We start from the raw sequence: 24,439 nt of genomic DNA, 5'->3' as shown, positions 1-24,439 counted from the left end.
TTCAACCCTGGGAAAAAGCCTCTGACTATCCACACGATCAATGCCTCTCATCATCTTGTACACCTCTATCAGGTCACCTCTCATCCTCCGTCACTCCAAGGAGAAAAGGCCAAGTTCACTCAACCTATTCTCATAAGGCATGCTCCCCAATCCAGGCAACATCCTTGTAAATCTCCTCTGCACCCTTTCTATGGTTTCCACGTCCTTCCTGCAGTGAGGTGACCAGAACTGAGCACAGTACTCCAAGTGGGGCCTGACTAAGGTCTTGTATAATCGTATATAAGGTGTTATATTACCTCACGGTTCCAGCCCATGTTGTACTGAGAGGCATCGCAAGATTACAGAGGGGAACAGCCCTTTACAGCTGCTGCAGTTTTAATGATCCGCTCAGATAAGCTAAAGCTCTTCAATGCTTCAGTCACGCTGTTGGAATGCGCTTTGTAGTGGGTTTCACAAACAAAGGCAGTCGGGGAATCGGACAAGACCGAGCAAGCGACCGCTGTTTAATAAATGGCGTTTATTTGATGTTAGCCTCTTATCACACCCTTCTGGGGCTTTTCCAAGTCTCTAACGGCTGAGGGATTAGAAAGGTTGTGCGAGCCGGGAGGTTCCTCTGCCTTAGGCCCGGTATCCGAAAGCGTCACGGGGGCCGAGCGGCGAGCGCGACGCTCTACAGCGCCGGCGACCCAGGTGCCGCTGCCCGTGAGGAGTTTGCACGCTCTCCCCGTGACCGCGAAGTTTTCTTCCGGGTGCTCTGGTTTCCTCCCACAGTCTGAAGACGTCCCGGTTGTTGGGGAAATTGTCCCATGGCTGGGGGGTTGGGATTTGACGGGCGGCGCTGTTGCCTACCACTGCCTGGGTGTTTCAGTCTGTGGTTTAGGCGACGAACCCTTCTCTCCTGACTCACCAATGAAACAAACAGAGGTAACTAGGTGGATCAGGCGACCGCTCCTACCTGCTGCAAGCTTTCAAAACAAAAATAAATACCCTCGCCTCATTCCTGAAGTCAGTGGGGCCATCCCACCTACAAAACCACCTGTACGTGTTTACTTTGGAGCTTGCCGACTCTCTCTTCGGAGATTTGAAGGATTCCCATTCACTGCTTGGTCCACGGGAAGTCCTCTTTCAAACCTCAGCCCTCACAGACAGCCTCAGACGCTGACTGCCGGTAACGTGCAGGAGCGGGGTGGTGACCGAGTCGAAATCTCTAGACGAGGGGTAACATCGACTGTGCTTTTCCCTCCGGGGAAGGCCTGACTGACTGAGAACTCCACCATGATTTATTCAGCTTCCTTCCTGCTACACTGTACCTTCTGTATGTATTAGGAATTTGCTGCGGTGTGTTGGTCAGGGCGTCGAAAAACAACATTCCACAACTGTAAAGAATTATATGAAAAGTAAAATTAGAAGTTAAAGAGACCAGGTATGGAATAAAATGCGTATAAATACATAAATCTCAGCACGAATTTACAATGTAAACAGCATTACAGAAAGTGGTTTAAAGTGTTTACAACGATGGGGGTAAGAGATGGAGGGGGTGGGGGAGGACCAACTAAAATGGTCGATCAGGTGAACTTCCTCAGGGGAAGAAACTTTTAAGGTGGCGCCAGGTTCTCGTATCCGATAGCCCTTAGGCGCTTTCGGAAAAAGCCAGCTTGCTGGCCGGGGTAGCGTCCGCAGTGAGCTTTCCCTCTCCGCCCCGGGCGCGTTACACGTCCTGTTCGCGTTTCTGCTTAGCGAGCAAGAGTGGGAATGGCGAATAATTCCCGGGGGCCACGCGTGAGCCAGTTGCAGGGCTGGCTTGAGCGCAGGAGAGAAGCTTTTGCTGGTGAATTCTCGTTTTGTTCCCGTCACTTCTCCCAGCGAGCTCACAAGCAAAACGTGACAAGGGATGTACGCAAGCCTCCTTGTGGATAAGGCCATAAGACGCAGGAGCAGATTTAGGCCATTCAGCCCATCGAGTCTGCTCTGCCATCCCGCCATGGCTAATTTATTATCCCTCTCAAACCCATTCTCCTGCCTTCTCCCCGTAACCTTTGACACCCTGACTAATCAAGAACCTATCAACCTCCGTTTTAAATCTACCCGACGAGTTGGCAATGAGTTCCACAGATTCTCAACCCTCTGACAGAAGAGATTCCTGCTTCTCGCCCCGATAACGAATGGGCAGTTTTACCACTGGACGCCAGGATCCCTCCTCACCGGTCTGGACGGGGGGGGGGGGTGCGAAGAGTCACTTGAACAGGGCCGAGTGAGGCTACAGCTCTTGATTTTGTGCCAATTTCTTTTTTAACCTGCGCTCGGATCGATCCCACCCTTCCCTCCGACGTAGCACCCCACCTTCCTAAGCCTTAAGCGTCCCCAATGTATCTGCCTCTATCCCCACCCTTGGCAGGACGTTCCACACTCTCTCTGCGATTGAAAACAAAACTGCCTCTGACATCCTCCCCCCCCCCCCATACTTTAAAGTTGCGCTCCCTGGCCTTAGCCGCTCGCCCTGGGCGTGGCACGGTGGGGTAGTGGTTAGCACGCCGGTTTAGAGTGCCGGCGACCGGGGTTCAATTCCCGTTGCTGCCCGTGAGGAGTTTGCATGTTCTCTCCTGTGACTGCGAGGGGTTCCTCCTGCAGACAAGAGCTGCCAATTGGTCAGTGTCCCGTGATTAAGCTAGGGTTAAATCGAGAGCCTCTGTCTCAATAAATAAACACAGGGATTGTTTTATATATATCAGGGTGGGAGATTGTAAACTCCCAACAAGTTGTTTAAAGATTGCCTTATCTCTTGGTGGATGTTTTCATCAGATTAAAGCTGTTTCATCAATGAGACTGGCCCGGACCTGCTGTGATTTATGAAAGAGTCACTGGATGATCAGCGGTTCAGCTCTCTGAAAGCCATACTTCCTCCGCAGCTGTCAAAACACAGCCTTTTATGTCTCAAACCAACAAGGAATTCTTTCCCCTTCAAAGTGGGATTGCTGGGGGCGCGCTGGACGCCTTCCAGCCGTGTGGGGGGGGGAGTTTGGTTCAGCTGGCAAGGATTTTGGGCACCCTGCCGCTCGGAGAGCCTCGCTTGGAATTCTGCCCCCCGAATTCTCTCCTTTCCGACAGGGACATCTGTCAGAAAGAGGTTCAGCGGGGAGTAGGCCCTGAAAACGTACAGTCCTGTGCCAAAAGTCTTCCACACATACACACACACGCACACGCACACTCTCACACACACACACACACTCACACGCACACACACACACACACTCACACGCGCACACGCACACTCACACACACACGCACACTCACACGCACACTCGCACACTCACACACACACTCACACACACACTCACACACTCACACACACACGCACACGCACACTCTCACACACACACACTCACACTCACACGCGCACACGCACACTCACACACACGCACACTCACACGCACACTCGCACACACACACACTCACACGCACACGCACACTCTCACACACACGCACACACACACACACTCACACGCGCACACGCACACTCACACACACGCACACTCACACGCACACTCGCACACACACACACACTCACACACACACGCACACGCACACTCTCACACACACACACACTCACACGCACACACACACACACTCACACGCGCACACGCACACTCACACACACGCACACTCACACGCACACTCGCACACACACACACACTCACACACACACTCGCACACTCACACACACACTCACACTCGCACACTCACACACACACGCACACGCACACTCTCTCACACACACACACACACTCACACGCACACACACACACACTCACACGCGCACACGCACACTCACACACGCACACTCACACGCACACTCGCACACTCACACGCACACTCACACACACACGCACACTCACACGCACACTCGCACACTCACACACACACTCACACACACACACACACACACTCACACACACACTCACACACACACTCACACACACACACACACGCACACTCACACGAGTGCAGTCCTGTGTAAAAACCTCAGCTCTCTCCCCCCCACTCTCCCCTCCACATTGACGAGTGCAGTCCTGTTCAAAAGCCTCAGCTCCCCCCCCCACTCTCCCCTCCACATTGACGAGTGCAGTCCTGTTCAAAAACCTCAGCTCCCCCCCACTCTCCCCTCCACATTGACGAGTGCAGTCCTGTTCAAAAGCCTCAGCTCCCCCCCCCACTCTCCCCTCCACATTGACGAGTGCAGTCCTGTTCAAAAGCCTCAGCTCTCTCCCCCCCACCCCCAAGGCTTTTACACAGTCCTGTCCTGTGAGCCAGAATATGTGACGACGCCCCACCCACCACGTTCTCGGACTGTGTTGATCATTGGTGCAAGTAACATATTTCACTGTATGTTATGATAAGTAAAACTAACCCTAACATTATTTTAGAGATGATTTGGCCCTCACGTTGAAAGGCTTACTGCTGAGGTCGTTGTAGCCATCGGAGTTTCTGCCTGGGCCTAGTGCTCACTCAGCAACTAACTTAATAGCTGAAGTGGAGATTAAGCTTTATGACTAGAAGACCATAAGACACAGGGGCAGATTAGGCCATTCGGCCCATCGAGTCTGCTCTGCCATTCCATCAAGGCTGATTTATTATCCCTCTCAACCCCATTCTCCTGCCTCCTCCCCGTCACTGATCAAGAACCGCTTTAAATGTACCCAACGACTTGGCCTGCGTAGCCGCCTGTGACAATGAATTCCACAGATTCACCATCCTCTGGCTGAAGAAATTCCTCCTCGTCTCCGTTCTAAAGTGACGTCCTTCCGTTCTGAGGCTGTGCCCTCTGTTCTAGACTCCTCCCCCCCAAACCCCATAGGAGACATCCTCTCCTCATTCACTTTATCTAGACCTGTCAATATTTGATAGGCTTCAATGAGACACCCCTCCTCCCCTTCCTCTAAACTCCAGCAAGTACAGACACAGAGCTTTTGAACTGAAAGTGCTGGAAGAACTCAGTAGGCCAGGCAGCATCTGTGGAAAAAAGTACAGTCGACATTTCATCCGGAAACCCTTTAGCAGAACTGGAGAACGAGCGTTCCCCCCCCCCCCCCCCCCCAACAACCTTCTCCCCATAATCTTCGCTGCCCTGACTAATCAAGAAGCTTTTCTCTCCAGTCCTGCCGAAGGGCCTCGGCCCGAAACGTCGACTGTGTACTAGAGGCCTCCTGGCCCGCTGAGCTCCTCCAGCGCTCTACGCGCGTTGCTGGGATTTCCAGCATCTGCGAAGCTCTCCAGCTTTGGAACTTTGCTGAGTTTAACCATTTGCTGTTTCTGTTCCAGCACCGTGAGCCTGCAGCGAGCACAAGTGAAGTAAGAGATCTGAATTCCCAGCCGAAGGAGAGGCAGCCATTTTGTTTCCTTCTTTAAGAGACGAAGAAATCACACAAAGGTACGTGCTCTCTCCTTTTGGTCGTATGGCGCAGAAGTGGATTTGTGAACAAGTCGCTCTGAAATCATTGCATATTTCATTAACACCGATGTGCCTTGAACGGTTTTGCACGACTACAAAAGCAACAATCTCGTGCAATGTGCTCGTGTCAGTATGATTTTGAACTAAAACCTATATGGTTTAAAATACTTAAGGACAGTTAGAGGCCAATCGTATTGGGCGAGTTGTCCAAAAACCACTTCGCCATAAGACAGAGGAGCAGAATTAGGCCATTCAGCCCATCGAGTCTGCTCCACCATTCAATCTACTTTCCCTCTTAATCCCCCTGCCTTCTCCCCATAATCTTCGCCGCCCTGGCTATCAGCCTCTATTATGTCCTGGCCTCTACATCGGCCTGTGGCAACGAGTTCTGAGGATTCCCCGCCCCCTGGCTGTTTCTAATACCTCGCATTAGGGAGGTATTTTTGTTCTGAGGCTGTGCCTGCTGATCCTAGACTCTCCCCGTTATTGGAAACATCCTCTCTCTGTCCGCTCTATCTAGGACTTTGGGTATTCAGTAGTTACGCTCTACTGGGCAGTGGTGACCTCTGACCTTCTGAACCCTGGTCTGCCTGTAGCAGGAATATAAAGGCTATGGATATGATCTTCACAAAATCCTCCAAATCTAACGCCATCGTCCTCTCTCATTCTGCCATATCCTCCCTCATTACGTTTTTCAGTGCCTATTTGACAGACTGTGCCCTGTTTATTTATTTATTGAGAAACTGCGTAGATTAGGCCCTGCCAGCCACAGCGCCCGGTGACCCCCGATTTAACCCTTGCCTAATCACAGGACAACTTACAATGACCCATTAACCTACCAACCGGTACATTTTTGGGCTGTGGGAGGAAACTGGAGCACCCGGAGGAAACCCAGCGTGCAAATTCCTCACAGGCAGTGGCAAGAATTGAACCCGGGTCTACTGGACTGTAGACCATCGTGCTCACCACCAGGCTGCCAGGCTGTGTTAATGAGATCTTTCTCTAAACCTGAGGAGACTGAGGCCCTTTGGAGTGTGCAGGCCTCTCCTTCACATGTTCTACCAGTCTGTTGTCACCAGTACAATCTCCTATGCGGTGGTGAGCTGGGACAATGGCATCGACACGGGTGATACCAACAGGCTCAATAAACTAATTAGAAAGCCTGGCTCTGTTATAGGAGTCAAACTGGACACACTGGGGGCTGTGATAGAACAAAGGACCCAACGGAAAATCCTGGCGATTCTGGACAATGTTTCTCACCCTCTGCACGCCACCTTGGCTAAACAGAGGAGCACTTTCAGTAACAGACTGAGACAACTGTGCTGCTCCAAAGAGCGATATACGAGGTCATTCTTACCCTCGGCCATTAGGCTTGATAATGAGTCAACCTACAGCCGGGAAAGTGATGACCCCTCTCCCCCCCCGTTAGACTGTTTGAGGTAACTTCTCTTCTATTATTTGCATATCTGTGCACTTGTAATGCTAGTGTGACATTACAATAATCTCCTCTGGGATCAGTAGAGTATCTATCTATCTATCTATACCTCAAAGTGAGACCCAAGCCTTCGACAGAAGACTGATCTTGAGACATGGTCAAGTTCAGTTATGGAGGTAGGGAATTTAAATCCAGTTATTTAAATAAATAACCAGAAATTTAACAGAAAGGGTCTTCTCCATAATTACGACCAAACCGTGATTTAAAACCCACCTGGCTCCTGGATCTCATTGAAACCTACCAAATGTTGAAAGGACTAGGTAGGGTGGATGTGGAGAGGGTGGGGGTATCCGGAACTAGAGGGCCCAGCCTCAAAATTGAGGGGCGACCATTTAGAGCAGAGGTAAGGAGGAATTTCTTCAGCCAGAGAGTGGTGAATCTGCGGGACGCTCTGCCACAGACTGCGGTGGAGGCCAAGTCCGTGGGTGTATTTAAAGTGGGAGTTGAATGTTTCCTGATCGGTCGGGGCATCAAAGGATAGGACAAAGGAGACAGGTGTACGGGGTTGAGTGGAATCTGGGGTCAGGCAGACTTGATGGGCTGAATGGCCTAATTCTGCTCCTATGCCTTATGGTCTAAATGCCTCTTGGGGGACAGCCCCATGTGCTGTTGTGGTAGAACCGCCCCCAGTGCTGTCATGATTTAATTGCACAGCTTTACCGGAACGGTTCCCAGTTTTGTGCCTTTTGACCTCTCTGCCCTCGCTGCCTGGAGAGTTTCAGCAATTCTCCCGAAATTCTGCCGGGCCCAACCAGGTTCTTTTAGGAGCCCGTGAATAATTGGAAACTTGTTTACCTCACAGTCGTTTAGCTTGTAGTTTAGACAAGGGGGACGGATGCAGAACGTACAAAACTAAGGGCAGAGCCTCAGGGAAAGACAAAGACAAGATGGCGATCTTTGCATAGTCTCAATCACGAGAAGATCTGCCGATGCTGGAAATCCAGAGCAACACACCACAAAATGCTGGAGGAACTTGGCAGGAGAAAGGGAGGGCTGAAGCAAAGATATAGGTTAAGTGAGTGGGCCGAGGTCTGGCAGATGGAATACAATGTTGGTAAATGTGAGATCATCCACTTGGGAAGGAATGATAGAAGAGCAGATTATTATTTAAATGGTAAAGATTGCAGCATGCTGCTGTGCAAAGGGACTTGGGAGTGCTTGTTCATGAACCGCAAAAAGTTGGCTTGCAGGTACAACAGGTTATTAAGAAGGCAAACAGAATTTTGGTCTTCATTGCTAGAGGGATTGAATTGAAGAGCAGGGAGGTTATGCTGCAACTGTACAGGGGACTGGTGAGGCCGCACCTGGAGTACTGTGTGCAGTTCTGGTCTCCTTACTTGAGGAAGGATAGACTGGCTTTGGAGGCGGTGCAGAGGAGGTTCACCAGGTTGATTCCAGAGATGAAGGGGTTAACCTATGAGGAGAGATTGAGTCGCCTGGGACTGTACTCGCTGGAGTTCAGAAGAATGAGAGGGGTTTCTTATAGAAACATACAAAATTTTGAAAGGGATAGATAAGATAGAAGTAGGAAAGTTGTTGTTTCCATTGGTAGGTGAGACTAGAACTAGGGGACATTGCCTCAAGATTCAGGGGAGAAGATTTAGGATGGAGATGAGGAGAAACTGTTTTTCCCAGAGAGTGGTGAATCTGTGGAGTTCTCTGCCCGGGGAAGCAGCTGAGGTTTCCTCACTAAATATATTTAAGAAACAGTGAGATAGGTTTTTACATAGTAGTGGAATTAAGGGTCATGGGGGAAAGGCAGGGAGATGGAGCTGAGTTTACGGACAGATCAGCCATGATCTTATTGAATGGTGGGGCAGGCTCGATGGGCCGATGGCCGACTCCTGCTCCTATTTCTTATGTTCTTATTAAAGAGCTGGGAAGTTGGTTGGTGACAGCAATAAAGGGCTGATAGGAGAGGACAGAAGGCCGTGAAAGAGAAGGAAGGGAAAGGAGTCGACATTTCCGGCTGAGACCCTTCTTCAGGGCTGAGAAAGGGTCCTTTAGAAGGGTTAAGATAAAAGGCCAATTCCTGAGATAAGCAAAGGACCAATTAAAAGATGCACAGTCACAGCCATGTGCGTCATGTGCTGATGCTTAGCCAATGAGAAAGGAAATGGCTGTTATGTAACTGCTATACTGCGTTTCTGCCAGTAGGTGGAGGCAGACATCGCATGTCATGAAAACCACGAGTTAGAAAATTGCGTGTTGGTAAGAGCTACCATTGTAGTCTGGTGTTAATTGAACTAATGCTTTATTAAAAGCATATTTAAAAATCGATTCTAGCACATGTAGTAAGGTAAAATCCTCCCAAATGAAGTGACTCTGCACATACTCGTCATTGACTCCACCAGTGGCAACGTTTCAACATTCAGGTTCCTAGGAACCATTATTTTTCAGGACCTCACCTGGAAGGGCCATATCTCCTTCATCAACACAAGGGCTCGGGAGGCGGTGGTACTTTCTTGCAGCAGTCGGTAAAATCCCATCTTCCCCAGAGAGTCCTGGTGCCATCATAGAGAGCATCTGCACATCAGCCATTAAAAGCAGGACAACCCCCCCCCACCCCCCAATGGCCACCCATTTCAGTTCTACTTCCCGTTCCCGTTCCGACGGGTCGGTCCACGGTCTCCTCTACCGCCGCTACGAGGCCATGAACAGGTTGGAGGTGCAACACCTTGTATTCCGCCTGGGGTAGCCCCCCCCCCCCAACCCGGTGGAGGTTAGACTTGAGGGGGCTACACAATGGCTGTACTCGCTGGAACTCAGCAGGATGAGAGGAGATCTTACAGAAACACAAAACATTATGAAAGGGATAAATAAGACAGAGGCAGGAAAGTTGTTTCCACTGGTAGGTGAGACTAGAACTAGGGGACGGAGCCTCAAGATTCGGGGAGTAGATTCGAGACGGAGATGAGAAGGGACTGCTTTTCCCAGAGAGTAGTGAATCTGTGGAATTCTCTGCCCAATGAAGCAGTGGAGGCTACCTCAGTAAATATATTTAAGACAAGGTTGGATAGATTTTAGCATGGTCAGGGAATTAAGGTTTGTGGGGAAAAGGCAGGTGGGTGGAGATGAGTCCATGGGCCAGATCAGCTGTCGGAGCAGGCTCGACGGGCCAGATGGCCTACTATTTCTTACGTTCTTATGGCATAAACATCGATTTCTCAAGCTTCTGATAATTTCCCCCCTTCACCATTCCCTATACCCGTTTCTCTCTCTCATCTGCCCATTACCTCCCCCTAGTCCTCCTCCCCTTCCCTATCCTCCGAGCTCAACACACCACACCGTAGACAATCCCTAATGCGTATGAATGTACCGTCAGCCAGCGGACTTCGAGGCGAGCGGTCCCAGGACGGGAACCTCTGTGCTGGGCTGAGCGTCCAGCCAGCGCCTCAGCCTTGTCAAAAACAGATGCTAACCAAGTTACCGCCCACCAGGGAGGGAGAACAATAAATGAATCTGACGAAGAAGGCTGGCCCTTGAGAAAAGCTTCCGTTTAAAATGTGAGGAAAATTACAAAGGGTAATTTAAATTACAAAGGTGGAATTAGGCCTTAGCTTTTCAGGGTTGCTTTACTTAATCACTATGCTTGATAATCGTGCGCATTTTTTGCTAACTTTTGTGCAACCGTTTTCGCTCTGCTTAGGAGTTCGTGTTTATGACAAGAAAGCGTGTCTTGAGGATGGGTTGAGCGAACTAGAGTCTTTTCTCCCCCTTTGGAGTGAAGAAGGATGAGAGACCGTCAGATAGAGGAGCAGAATTAGGCCATTTGGCCCATCGAGTCTGCTCCGCCCTTTCATCCCAGGTTGGGAGTCCGGCCGGTTTCAACGGGGTCGCCTCTCATCATGGCTGGTCCATTTTCCCTCTCAGCCCTAATCTCCTGCCTTCTCCCCGTACCCCTTCAGTCAAGGATCCACCAGCCTCTGCCTTAAATATACGCAATAACTTGGCCTCCACAGCCACCTGTGGCAACAAATTCCACAGATTCACGACTCCCTGGCTAAAGAATTCCCTCCTCATCTCCGTTTTGAGGCTGTGTCCTCTGGATTTGGACTTCCCCCAACGTAGGAAACATCCTCTCCACACCCACTCTATCGAGGCCTTTCAACATTTGATAGGCCTCAATGAGGGTCACCCCTCACTCCCAGTGAGTAAAGGCCCAGAGCCATCAGACGCTCCTCATACGACGTGTTAGAGGTGTACAAGGTGATAAGAGGCATAGGTTAGAGACTGGAAGGAAAATGGCTACTATCAGAGGCATAATTTCAATGCCATTGGAGAAAGGTATGGCGTGGTTTCTTACACAGTTGTTTGCTTAGAACACCCTGCCAGAGGAGGTGATCACCGATCATCACAGCTTGTATACCACAAGCTTGTCCTTCGGTCACTCCATGGGCTTATTCTTGTCCACAGCCACTGGGTATCTTCAGAACAAGTTATAGATGACACATTTTTAATGGGAAGGTATCCATCAAACGAGCCAGTGCGTCCAAGTTATCTCCGTGTAACAATACACCCTAATTGTCAGCATCAGGTTTAATATCATCAGTGTATGTGATGAAATTTAACTTTGCGGTAGCTGTACAATGCAATACATAATAATAGAGAAAGAAATTGTGAATTACATATTTATATTAAATAGTTAAGTTAAATAAGTAGTACAAAAATAGAAATTAAAAAATAGTGAGGTAGTACTCAGAGGTTCAATGTCCATTTAGAAATCAGATGGCAGAGGGGAAGAAGCTGTTCCTGAATCGTTCAGTGTGTGTCTTCAGGCTCCTGTACCTCCTCCCTGATGGTAGCAATGAGAACAGGGCATGTCCTGGGTGGTGGGGGTCTTTAATGACGAACGCTGCCTTTCTGAGGCATCGCTCCTTGAAGATGTCCTGGATACGACGGAGGCCGGTGCCCAAGATGGAACTCCCTGCAGCTTACTTTGATCCTGTTAGTAACGCCCCCCCCCCCAACCCCACCCCCAATACTAGACGGTGATGCGGCCAGTTCGAATACTCTCTGAGGTATATCTGTAGAAACTTTTGAGTGGTTTTGGTGACATAACCATCAGAATTAATATCACTGGCATATGTTGTGAGATTTGTTGTTGTGGCAGCAGTACTGTACAATACACAAGAAAACTATAAATTACAACAAGGAATGTATATAAAATATAAATTGAAGTAGTGCAAAGAGGGAACAAAAATTATAGGTAGCATGACTGGGTTGGTTCATTGTTCATTCCAAAATCCCATGGCAAAGGGGACGAGCCGTTCCTGAATTGTTGAGTGTGTGACTTAAGGCTCCTGTACCTCCTCCCTGCTGATAGTAGGTGGGGGTCTTTAATGATGGATGGCACTTTTTTTGAGGCATTGCCTTCTGAAGATATACTCGATGCTGGTGAGACTAGTGTCCACGATGGAGCTGGCTCACGCTTGATTCTCTTGGCTAGAATTTTAACTGCAGTTGAATTATTGTTTTACTTTAACACACGGTTTCTGTTTACAAACCAAATATCCTCGACAAGCTTCATGGAGTATTCTGGTGGCCTGCTGCAAGTTTTAAGCACAAACACAGCAAGGTCTCTCTGCTTTTGTGCTCTCTTTAAAAGTGCATTGTTTAATTTGTTTTGCTTTTCATTTTTCAAATCACCCGACACCTTTCCTTGTTGAACAATGAGGCAGGCAGCAGAATGTGGGAATATATCTGTAATCCTGAAGCCTTTATGAATGTGTAACTTTTGTAAAATGCAATATAACAAAATGGAACCTATGAAATCCCAGAGTGCTTTACTGGTTTGGATGGGAGGTATGCCAAGTCTGTGTGTTTTATGATAGGAAGCAGTGCTTTTTTTTAATGACACGAGTTGTGTATTTTATAGTGGGAGGGGTGCTTTGACAACAGAGTAACAAGACTCAGCTTCTAAAGAACAACTGGCAGAATAAGAATTCCAGGATTGAATGGCTTGTTGTACGGGGAGCATTTGATGACTCTGGACCTGTATTCGCTGGAATTTGGAACAATGTGTGGGGGTGACCTCATTGAAACCTATTGAATGCTGAAATCTCTTGATAGAGTGGATGTGGAGAGGATGTTTTCTGTGGTGGGAGAGTCTAAGACCAGAGGACACAGCCTCAGAATAGAGAGGCCTCCTTTTAGAACGGAGATGAGGAGAAGGAATTTCTTTAGCCAGTGAATGGTGGATCAGTGGAATTCTTTGCCACTAGCTGCTCTGGATGCCGAGTCTTTATGTATATTTAAGGCAGAGGTTGATAGATTCTTGATTGGTCAGGCATGAAAGGGTATAGGATTGGGGTTGAGAGGAAAAATGGTTCAGCCTTGATGAAATAGCAGAGCAGACTTGATGGGCCAAATGGCCTTATCCTGCACATATATCTTATGGTCTTATGGAATGTTATAAAATTGAGCAACCTAATTATTGTTCTCTGTAAAACATACAGAAGTATTTTGCATGAGTCATGAGATTGAAGCTATTTTCCAGGCACTTGCGTGGAGATTGAACTTCCCTTGCAAGTGAAATGATAAATGTGCCTGTAGTTTGATCCACTCTGAATTTGTTGGAGTTTGTTTCTGTATATTAGAAGACTGAGCTGGCCAGTATATGATGAGAGGTAAGATTCTCCAGATGTTCTCTTGTACGATCGAGGGCCAGGCAGCATCTACACTCAGTGCCTACCTTATGAGGTACCTCCTCAACCTAATGGAGTAGCTACCTAATGGAGTAGCTACTTAGTGCATGTCTGTGGCCTTCCAATTCCTATAGCCCATTCACTTCCAGGTTCGATGTGCTGTGCATTCAGAGGTGCTTTTCTGCACACCGTTATAACGTGTGGCTATTTGAGGTACTGTCGCCTTCCAGTCATCTTGAGCCAGTCTGGACATTCTCCGCTGACCTCTCTCCTTAACAAGGCGTCTTTGCCCACATAACTGCTGCTCACTGGGCGTCGCTTTTTGCACCATTCTCTGTAAACTCTGGAGACTCTTGTGCATTAAAATCCCAGGGGGTACTCCGAGCACCCTGTCCAGCACCAACAAAAAGTCACTGAGGTCCCATTTCTTCCCTATCCTGATGTTTGGTCTCAACAACAATAGAACCTGTCTCCTCAGGCGGTGAGACTAATGAGTACCCTGGCACCTCCGAGCTTTCGTCACTCGGAGAGCGAGCTGTTCACTGTTTACCTGTGGTGCACCGTACATGCCCTTTGAATGATATTTTATCAGCTTATTTTTGGTAGTATTTTAGTTTGTGTACTGTGTGCGATGTCTGTTTTGTGGGCCCAGCATTACCTGGAGGAAGGCTGTTTTGTTTGACGGTCAATATGTTCAGTCAAATTACATTAATCTTCATGGGATTTCATTGAGACCCTCTCTCTCTGCTAGTCACTGACATTTCAACCATGCATTTCTCCAGACCTCCTACCACAGCTATAGGTCCTTCCTGAGAACTTGCCTCTGCCTAAATGCACCTTCCCCCTCACCTGGTCTCACCAATCACCTGCCAGCTTCCCCTCTCCCCACAGTCTTATTCTGATTCCTTCCTCTCCAGTCTTGATGAAGGGTCTCGGCCCAAAACGTTGACCTGTTTATTCCTCTCCATAGATGCTACCCGACCCGCTGAGTTCCTCCAGCATCTTGTGTGTGTTACTCTGGATTTCCAGCGTCTGCAGAATCTCTTGTGCCTGGTGCCGACCGTAACTTTCCGGTCAGGGCTTCTCTCCGCAGCGCACGAGTAGTTAACTGATACTTTGTGCCCTCTTGTTTCCGCAGATGGCTAAGAAAGATGATGATTTGGATGTATTGCTCCCGAACTGGTCGGGAGCTGCTGCACACGGGTTCACCATAAGTGGTAGTGACGATGGGATCTTCATCAAGGACGTGATGGAGAATTCGCCAGCTGGGAAGAGCGGAGTGATGAAAGAAGGTATGGTCATAGAGTCATCAGACACTACCGCGCAGAATCAGGCCCTTCCGCCCATCTAGTCCATGCCAAACTAGCATTCTGCCTAGTCCCATCGACCTGCACCCGGACCAAAGCCCTCCATACCCCTCCCATCCAAAGATTCAAAGTACATTTATTGTCAAAGCTATGTATGTAGCATGCAACCCTGGGATGCATCTTCCCCACATCGGACAGGAAACAAAGAAAAACTATGGAACCCTTTTAAAGAACAACACCAATCCGCCCTCCCACGCTCTTGGAAGAGATTTTAAAAAAACCTTTTTGATTAGTTTTCAATTTTTAATCTTTTTTTTATACTGCTTATAGTATGCCATCCTTTAGGCAGTGTCATCAAATGTAAATACATGAATTTTCAATCCTTCTTCTACTTAGTGAATAGTTTGTAGCATCCTTATAAACACAAGCCCTTCCTGCCCATTATCTACTCTCCTTGACTCCTATCAACTCCCAATCAGGTCAATAATGTACCTTAAGCTCTGTGAGGTCAAAACCCTCAAAACGACAGAACTAAAAGGAACTATAAATCAGAATCAAATCACCACCATATGTCGTGGGATTTGTTGACTTTTGCGGCAGCAGTACCCTGCAATAATAGAGGAAAAAACGCAAATTGCAGTATTTACTAGACTATATGTTAAACAGTTAAATAAGTAGTGCAAAAACAGAAATAAAAGTGGTGAGGTAGTGTTCATGGGTTCAGTGTCCGTTCAGGAATCGGATGGCAGAGGGGAAGAAGCTGTTCCTGAATCATTGAGTGTGTGTCTTCAGGCTCCTGTACCTCCTCCCTGATGGCAGAGGGGAAGAAGCTGTTCCTGAATCATTGAGTGTGTGTCTTCAGGCTCCTGTACCTCCTCCCTGATGGCAGAAGGGAAGAAGCTGTTCCTGAATCGCTGAGTGTGTGCCTTCAGGTTCCTGTACCTCCTCCCTGATGGCAGAGGGGAAGAAGCTGTTCCTGAATCGCTGAGTGTGTGCCTTCAGGCTCCTGTACCTCCTCCCTGATGGCAGAAGGGAAGAAGCTGTTCCTGAATCGCTGAGTGTGTGCCTTCAGGTTCCTGTACCTCCTCCCTGATGGTAACAGTGAGAAGAGAGCATGCCCTGGGTGGTGGGGGTCCTTAATGGGGGACGCCACCTTTTTGAGACACCGCTCCTTGAAGATCTCCTGGATACTACAAACACTAGAACCTATGATGCAGCTGACTAATTTTACAACTCTCTGCAACTTACCAGGTGGCGATGCAGGCAAAATTCAAAGTAAATGTTATTATCAGTGTACGTACATGTCACCACCTACAACCCCGAGATTCATTGTCCTGTGGGCAAACTCAGCAAACAAGATCAATGAAGGTTCAACTAGAGTGCAGAGGTGGTGAGGATCTCTGATGATGGACGCTGCTTTCCTACGACAGCGTTTCGTGTCGATGTGCTCAATGGTGGGGAGGGTTTTACCTGTGATGGACTGTACTCATATAAATACAAGTTCTTACACTCTTCTGTCTAGGTGACCAAATCGTAAGTGCAACTATTTACTTTGATGACATTGGATATGAAGAAGCACAGAAAATACTACAGACAGTGGATCGACACACAGTGGGACTGAAGTTACATCGGAAAGGGGAGAGGCTTTCTCCCGGGGGAAGTTACTCCTGGGAGCCAGAACGATATGGGGCCACAAGTCCGGATGCTGTATTGGTATGTGCACTGGAGTATCGCGTAAAGTCACATAGGCTCACAATTGCTAGATGACACTATCTGTACATTGCAGAGTAACATACACAAAATGCAGGAAGGTTCTCACGAAGGGTCTCGGCCCGAAATGCCGACTCTTTTATTCCTCTCCTGACCTGCTGAGTTCCTCCTGCATTTTTGCGTGCGTTGCTCTGGATTTCAAGCACCTGCAGAATCTCTTGTGTGCATTACAGAAACGCCTCGAGGAGCAGCCATCTGAAATATTCCAAAACTAACAGCAGTTTAGATGATGGAAGGCTAAAATGGCAAGTGTTCATATTCCTCATTGAAACACGTACACTAACTGAGCGTGGCAAGCACGTTTGGGTTTGGCTGCCCTGGCATCCACACTTACACGGCAAATGCTGTCAACACTGGAGATCGGAAATAAAAAAGCAGGAAATGGAAATATACGTAGCAGGTTAGGCAGGATTTGTGAACTTAAAACTCCTCTATCTGCAAATGCTGCCTGATCTGATAGATACTATTCTGTTTTTGTCCCACGGTGATGAACTGCTTAGCCAACAGCTGAAAGGCAAAAGATTAGCTTGCAGGGTTGAAAAATGGCAGATGGAATTTAGTGCAGACAAGTGCAAGGTGTTGCATTTGGTAGGTCTTAGACAGTGAGTGGTAGGGGACTGAGGGACAGAGGGATCTGGGAATACAGGTCCATAATTCATTGAAAGCAGTGTCACAGGTGGATAGGGTCATAAAGAAAGCTTTTTGGCACATCGGCCTTCATAAATCAAAGTATCGAGTACAGGAGATGGGATGTTATGTTGAAGATGTTGGTGAGGTCTAATTTGGAGTATTGTGTGCCTACCGACAGGAAAGATATAAATATGGTCAAAAGAGTACAAGAGAAAATTTTGCTGGATTTGAAGGACCTGAGTTATGAGGAAAGATTGAATAGTTTAGGACATTAGTCCTTGGAATGTAGGAGAGGAGATTTGATAGAGGTATACAAAAAAATTAATGGAAAATAGACAGGATAAATGCCAGCAGGCTCTTTCTGCTGAGGTTGGGTGGGGCTTACAACCAGAGGTTGTGGGTTAAGGGTGAAAGGTGAGAAGTTTAAGGGGAACATGAGGGGAAACATCTTCACTCAGAGGGTGGCGAGAGTGTGGAACGAGCTGCCAGCACAAGAGGTGCGTGCGAACTCAATTTCAATTTTTAAGAGAAGTTTGAATAGGTACATGGATGGTTGGGGTGTGGAGGGCTATGGTCGGGTGCAGGTTGATGGGAGTAGGCAGTTTAAATGGTTCAGCATGGACTAGATGGGCTGAAGGGCCTGTTTCTGTGCTGTACTGTTCTATGACTCTATAACATGTGCCTTGAACTAGTTAAAAGATGATCACTCGTAAAGGGCATAGTCTCTCGTTGAAAGACAGGAAGGGAGAAAAAATCTGAGGAAAATAATAGATGGAACAGAGGTACACACCAAATGCTGCAGGAACTCAGCAGGTCAGGCATCTATGGAAAAGAGTAAGCAGTTGACGTTTCAGGCTGAAATGATCTGTCCTGCTGAAGGGTTTCGGCCCAAAATGCCGGCAATACTCTTTTCCATAAATGCTGCCTGGCCTGCTGAGTTCCTCCAGCATTTTGTGTGTAGCTCAGATTTCTAGCACCTGCAGATTTTCTCTTGTTAATGATGGAACAGAGAGTACATTTAATGGCAAAACCCGCATCTGGAGGTTTTGATTGCACGATGCCCTAATTCAAATCCATAAATTCAAACTTAAATGTTTCTGCTCCAAAATTTATAACCCATTTCTAACATAGTTGATTGCAACAGGAACAGCTTGAGTAATTACTAGTTCTTTTAACTCAGTCCTTGTTTTATGATGGGTTGTCTGACCTAGGACTCTCTCCTTGGAGCGAAGGATGAGAGGTGACTTGCTAGAGGTGTACAAGATGGCAAGAGGCATAGATCAATTGGGCAGCCAGAGACCTTTCCCTAAGGCAGCTAATACCAGGGGCATAATTTTAAGGTGTTTGGAAGAAAGTGTTGGGGGAGGGATATCAGAGGTAGCTATTTTACACAGTGCCTTGTGAGTGCATGGAGCGCCCTGCCAGAGAGATTGGTGGAAATAGATCCATTGGGGCATTAGATAGACACATGGATGATAGTGCAATGGAGTATTATGAAGGAGAAAAGAGTTAGATTGGTCTTAAGAGTAGGTTAAAATGTCAGCACAACACTGTGGGCTGGAATGGCCTACACTGTGCTGTAGAGCATAAGACATAGGAGCTGAATTAGGCCATTCAGTCTATTGAATCTGACCTGACAATCATTGCTAATTTGTTATCTCTCTCAACATCTTTATCCTGCTTTTTCCCCTCTGTTCTATCCTTATCAACAAATTTTCTCCCTACAACCCATGGCTTCTGTCTCATACTCGGTGGCGATTTTTCACAAATAAATAGTAGTAGAACAATTCACTTGAGAAAGGTCACATTTCACCTGGAAAAGGTCACATTTCCTGTGGAAAGGTCACGTTTCACCTGGAAAATGTCACAGGAATATGGATGCCCAGCTGCAGGGATTGGAAAAAAAGTTGAATTTCCCCATGGGGATGAATAAAGTATCTATCTATCTATCTATCTATCTATCTATCTATCTATCTATCTAATTATGGCAGAAAGTTTCAAGAAGCTATCAGTATCAACAAATGTAGCCAGAAACTGGGATACAAAGGGGGAGTTTATCATGAAGGACTTCTAAGATATTGCCATAACACACGGAGTGCTCCCTTAGACTGGGAGTCACATCAGTTAAAATTGTACACAAAGCAAGTATATTTGTTAATTATTTTCATTTAGAGACAAGCATGATAACAGGTCTTCCCAGTCCAATGGGCCCATGCCACCCAATTACACTCATATGGGACCAGTTAACCTACTGACACGTACATCTTTAGGCTGTGGGAGGAAACCAGAGCACCTGGAGGAAACGCACGTGGTCACTCCTTACAGACAGTGGTGGTATTGAACCTGGGTCACTGGAACTGTAATACAGACACAGAGAAAGATTTCTACAACAGATTAGCTAATAAAACAAAGATTAGCTCGTTTTGTCCCATGAGCATCGAAAAATACGGTAAAATGCATTATTTGCGTTAACGACCAACACAGATTGAGGATGTGCTGGGGCAGCCTGCGTGTTTTGCAGTGTTTCCTTTGCTAACCTAGCAAGCCCACGACTCACTAACCCTAACCTGCATGTCTTTGGAATGTGGGAGGAAACTGGAGCACCAGGAGGAAACCCACATAGCCACGGGGAGAACGTACAAATGTCTCCCAGGCAGTGGTAGATGGGATGGGATGAAGGTCAGCATGGAAGGGGGAAGGGAGGGCAAGAAGAGCATGGGAGGGAGTAGAGAGCAAATCTAGACAATGTTCATCAGTTTCTATATCTGAACTTGACATTATCTTTAATAAACATCACCATATTGAATTTTCTTAAATGAGATAGGCTGAATGGAGAATTTTTCTGGTCTCAAAGGATATTAGTAAAGATACCATGAATCAGGGTATGATACAGATTTCTTTTTAATTTCCTCTAGAGTGGAGATGATGAAGACTACCAGAGAATTTTTAGGAAGAAAATCAAACCTCGCCTAAAGTCAGAAGATGGCGCAGAGGCATCAGCTGAAGGTGACGGATCTTCCGGTGTACGTATCACCAGGAAGGTCATTACACGCACAGTTCATGTGACAAGTCCCACAGTTATGACGGATGTAGATATCCACAGTCCAGAATTTAAGATTAAAGTTCCACGGCATGAGCAAATCACTGCTGAGGGACCAGGATCCTCAATGGAGTCTTCAGAGATGGATGTGGATGTTAGTCTCGCTGGTTCTGAAGGTTCAAAATTTCAACTGGGTGATAGCCAACGGACAACACATACGATGCACATTGTAAAAACAAAAGTAGTGGAGGTAGCTGGACCAGACACAGAACAGAGCCAGACGGCATTTCACATGCCACAGATCAGTGTAGGAGGTGAAGCAATGCAGTCATCCAACTTTGATGTCAAAATTGCAAAGACAGTCAGGGACTCAAATGTCGCACCTAAAATCAGTCTCCCTGAGTCAAGTATTGACGTTTCTGCGCCACACGTTACAATGGGTGTGCAAGTACCTACCATCAATCCATCGATTGCAATACAACCAATTCATGTTGGAGATTCAGATGGAAAAATCAGCATGCCTTCGGTCAAGATGCCAGAAGTTGCCATTTCTGGATCACACGTGAGAGGTCCAAATGCTGTTATTGACACAGGTGCAATCAACTCTGGCGTTGCTCTTCCAACGGTTGGTCTGAATCTATCTGGAAATCAGAGTCGTTCTGCAGATACGATATTTGATATTCAGACACAAGTACCTGTTGAAAATTCAGGTTTTAAAATGCAAGATGGGAAACAGGGTGTTGAACTGAAAGAACCAAAACTTAATATATCAGCATCCATTGGTAAGGAGTTTTCTACGGATGGGGGAGAAGTAAGGTGGAGAACACCAGAAGGACCTGAAATGTCCATCCACAGCAAACTCCCAGAAGGGAATATTGAACCAATTGGACCCAAGATCAAAGGCAACATTGAACTGTCAGATAAAGATCTGGCTTCCAGTAAGATCAAAGAACCAACTTTTAAAATTTCAGGAGTCAGTTTTTCAGGATCCAAACAGCTTATCTCTGACGCTGAAATCAAACATACAAAGGTGACAGAAGATTTTGATGCACCAAAGGTTAGTTTTGAGAGTGACATCAAAGTTCCAAGTGTGAACATTAAAGGTCCTAAAGTTGACATTGAAGCAACTGATGTAAAAGAAAGTGGGCATGGGTTGGCAGGGTCAGCCATGAATTGGCCCAAGATAAAGACTACAGACATTGATTTGGGTGTCAAGGTCTCAAAGGTGAAAGAAGACCATGATATTGATGTGGCTTCTAGAAGGTTAGAGGGAAAGATCAAAGGTCCTCAGATGGACGTTGAAGTCGATGTACCACAGGCTGAAACTGAAGGGGGCAGTGTAAAAGTACCAAAATTCAGAATACCTAAATTCCGAACGAGTGGGCCAAAAGCTGAAGGCCCAGATGTGGACATTCATGCCAGTCTTCCTGAGGCAGATGTTAAAATCACTAAACCAACAGTAGAAGGAGTAGTTGGAATGCCTAAGGTAGACTTGGGTATTGAGGGAACCTGTACAACCAAAGGCACGAAATTTAGTATGCCGGCATTCAACGTTTCAGGACCCAAGATAGGAACGCCCGATGTGAATCTCGACCTCAAACAACCTGAAGTGGGAGTAGATATTGATGCCCCTGATGTCAGACTGCAAGGTGATATTAAAGGCCCCAGAATTGATGTAGATGGACTAGGTGTAAAAGCAGGAGAACCCAAAATTTCAAGACCTGATATTAAGCTTCACGTAAAAGGTCCCAAAATAGAAGGAGATGTTAATGTTCCAGATGTCCAACTGGAAGGTGACATTAAGGGCCCAAAACTTGACATTAGAGCCCCAAATGTTGACATAGATTCACTCAAACTTAAAGGAAGTGAACCCAAGTTTCCAATGCCTTCCGTACAATTGCCCAAGATTCAGGCACCAGCCCATGATCTCAATTTGAAGGGTCCAAAAATAAAAGGAGACTATGATATTGATGTGCCATCAGGAAAGGTGGAGGGAGAAATCAAAGGACCTAAAGTAGATGTTGATGTGGATGTGCCGGGGGCTGATGTTGAAGGAGGTGGAAAGTTCAGCATGCCGAAATTTAAAATGCCCAAATTCCAAATGAGAGGGCCGAAAGTAGAAGGCCCAGATGTTGACATTCATGCTAATCTACCAGAGTCAGATGTTAAAATATCTGAGACCCAGATAGAAGGAGATGTTGAAATGCCAGATGTAGATGTTGATGTTGAAGGAGGTGGTAAAATTAAAGGACCAAGATTCAAAATGCCAGGATTCAATATCTCGGGCCCTAAGATAGGAAAGCCCGATTTTAATATGGACTTCAAAGGTCCCAGGTTGTCTGGAGATGTTGATGTCCCTGATGTCAAACTGGAAGGTGATATTAAAGGCCCAGATGTTAATATTAAGGGCCCTGAATTTGATATTGGGGGACCTGATGTGAAAGGAGGCAAGCACAAGTTTTCAATGCCTTCAATTCACTTGCCCAAGATTCAGGCACCAGACATTGATCTCAATTTGAAGGGTCCAAATCTGAAAGGAGACTATGATATTGATGTGCCATCAGGAAAGGTGGAGGGAGAAATCAAAGGACCTAAAGTAGATGTTGATGTGGATGTGCCAGGAGCTGATGTTGAAGGAGGTGGAAAGTTCAGCTTACCGAAATTTAAAATGCCCAAATTCCAAATGAGAGGGCCTAAAGTCGAAGGCCCAGATGTCGACATTGATGCTAATATTCCTGAAGCAGATGTTAGTTTATCTGGGCCCCAAATAGAAGGAGATGTTGAAATGCCAGACGCAGATGTGGATGTTGAAGGAGGTGGAAGGTTCAGTATGCCAAAATTTAAAATGCCCAAATTCCAAATGAGAGGACCTAAAGCGGAAGGTCCTGATGTTGACATTGAGGCCAAGATTCCTAAAGCAGATTTTAAAGTGTCTGGGCCCCAGATCGAAGGAGGTGTTGAAATGCCAGATGTAGATGTGGATGTTGAAGGAGGTGGTAAAATTAAAGGACCAAGATTGAAAATGCCAGGATTCAATATCTCAGGCCCGAAGATAGGAAAGCCCGATTTCAATCTGGACTTCAAAGGTCCCAGGTTGTCTGGAGATGTTGATGTCCCTGATGTCAAACTGGAAGGTGATATCAAAGGCCCAGATGTTGATATTAAGGGCCCTGAAGTTGATATTGAGGGACCTGATGTGAAAGGAGGCAAGCATAAGTTTTCAATGCCTTCAATTCACTTGCCCAAGATTCAGGCACCAGACATTGATCTCAATTTGAAGGGTCCAAATCTGAAAGGAGACTATGATATTGATGTGCCATCAGGAAAGGTGGAGGGAGAAATCAAAGGACCTAAAGTAGATGTTGATGTGGATGTGCCAGGGGCTGATGTTGAAGGTGGTGGAAAGTTCAGCATGCCAAAATTTAAAATGCCCAAATTCCGAATTGGAGGGCCTAAGGTTGAAGGCCCAGATGTGGGCATTGATGCTGATCTTCCTGAAGCAGATGTTAAAGTGTCTGGGCCCCAGATAGAAGGAGATGTTGAAATGCCAGATGCAGATGTGGATGTTGAAGGAGGTGGAAGGTTCAGCATGCCGAAATTTAAAATGCCCAAATTCCAAAGGAGAGGACCTAAAGTGGAAGGTCCTGATGTTGACATTGACGCCAAGATTCCTGAAGCAGATTTTAAAGTGTCTGGGCCACAAATCGAAGGAGATGTTCAAATGCCAGATGTAGATGTGGATGTTGAAGGAGGTGGGAAATTTAAAGGATCAGGTTTCAAAATGCCAAGATTCAATATCTCAGGCCCTAAGATAGGAATGCCAGATTTTAAACGGGACTTCAAAGGTCCTAAGTTGTCTGGAGATGTTGATGTCCCTGATGTCAAACTGGAAGGTGATATCAAAGGCCCAGATGTTGATATTAAGGGCCCTGAAGTTGATATTGAGGGACCTGATGTGAAAGGAGGCAAGCACAAGTTTTCAATGCCTTCAATTCACTTGCCCAAGATTCAGGCACCAGACATTGATCTCAATTTGAAGGGTCCAAATCTGAAAGGAGACTATGATATTGATGTGCCATCAGGAAAGGTGGAGGGAGAAATCAA

General features: G+C 46.8%; 1 protein-coding gene across 1 annotated transcript in view; it reads left to right on the top strand.

Annotated features, from left to right (window-relative positions):
• ahnak (AHNAK nucleoprotein) overlaps nucleotides 1–24,439 on the top strand; it is a 75,759-nt gene that overhangs the window by 35,518 nt on the left and 15,802 nt on the right. Inside the window, exons 2-5 of the mRNA XM_073031267.1 lie at nucleotides 5,317–5,425; nucleotides 14,727–14,880; nucleotides 16,418–16,608; nucleotides 20,211–24,422. Coding sequence (XP_072887368.1) covers nucleotides 14,727–14,880; nucleotides 16,418–16,608; nucleotides 20,211–24,422 — 4,557 coding nt within the window. The 5' untranslated portion in view covers nucleotides 5,317–5,425. The remainder of the gene's footprint in view (nucleotides 1–5,316; nucleotides 5,426–14,726; nucleotides 14,881–16,417; nucleotides 16,609–20,210; nucleotides 24,423–24,439) is intronic.

This window comes from Hemitrygon akajei, chromosome 28 (assembly GCF_048418815.1).
Source record: "Hemitrygon akajei chromosome 28, sHemAka1.3, whole genome shotgun sequence".
Classification (NCBI taxonomy): Eukaryota; Metazoa; Chordata; class Chondrichthyes; order Myliobatiformes; family Dasyatidae; genus Hemitrygon; species Hemitrygon akajei.
The sequence above is the reverse complement of the archived record's forward strand: the minus strand, read 5'-3'. Positions and strand labels throughout refer to the sequence as shown.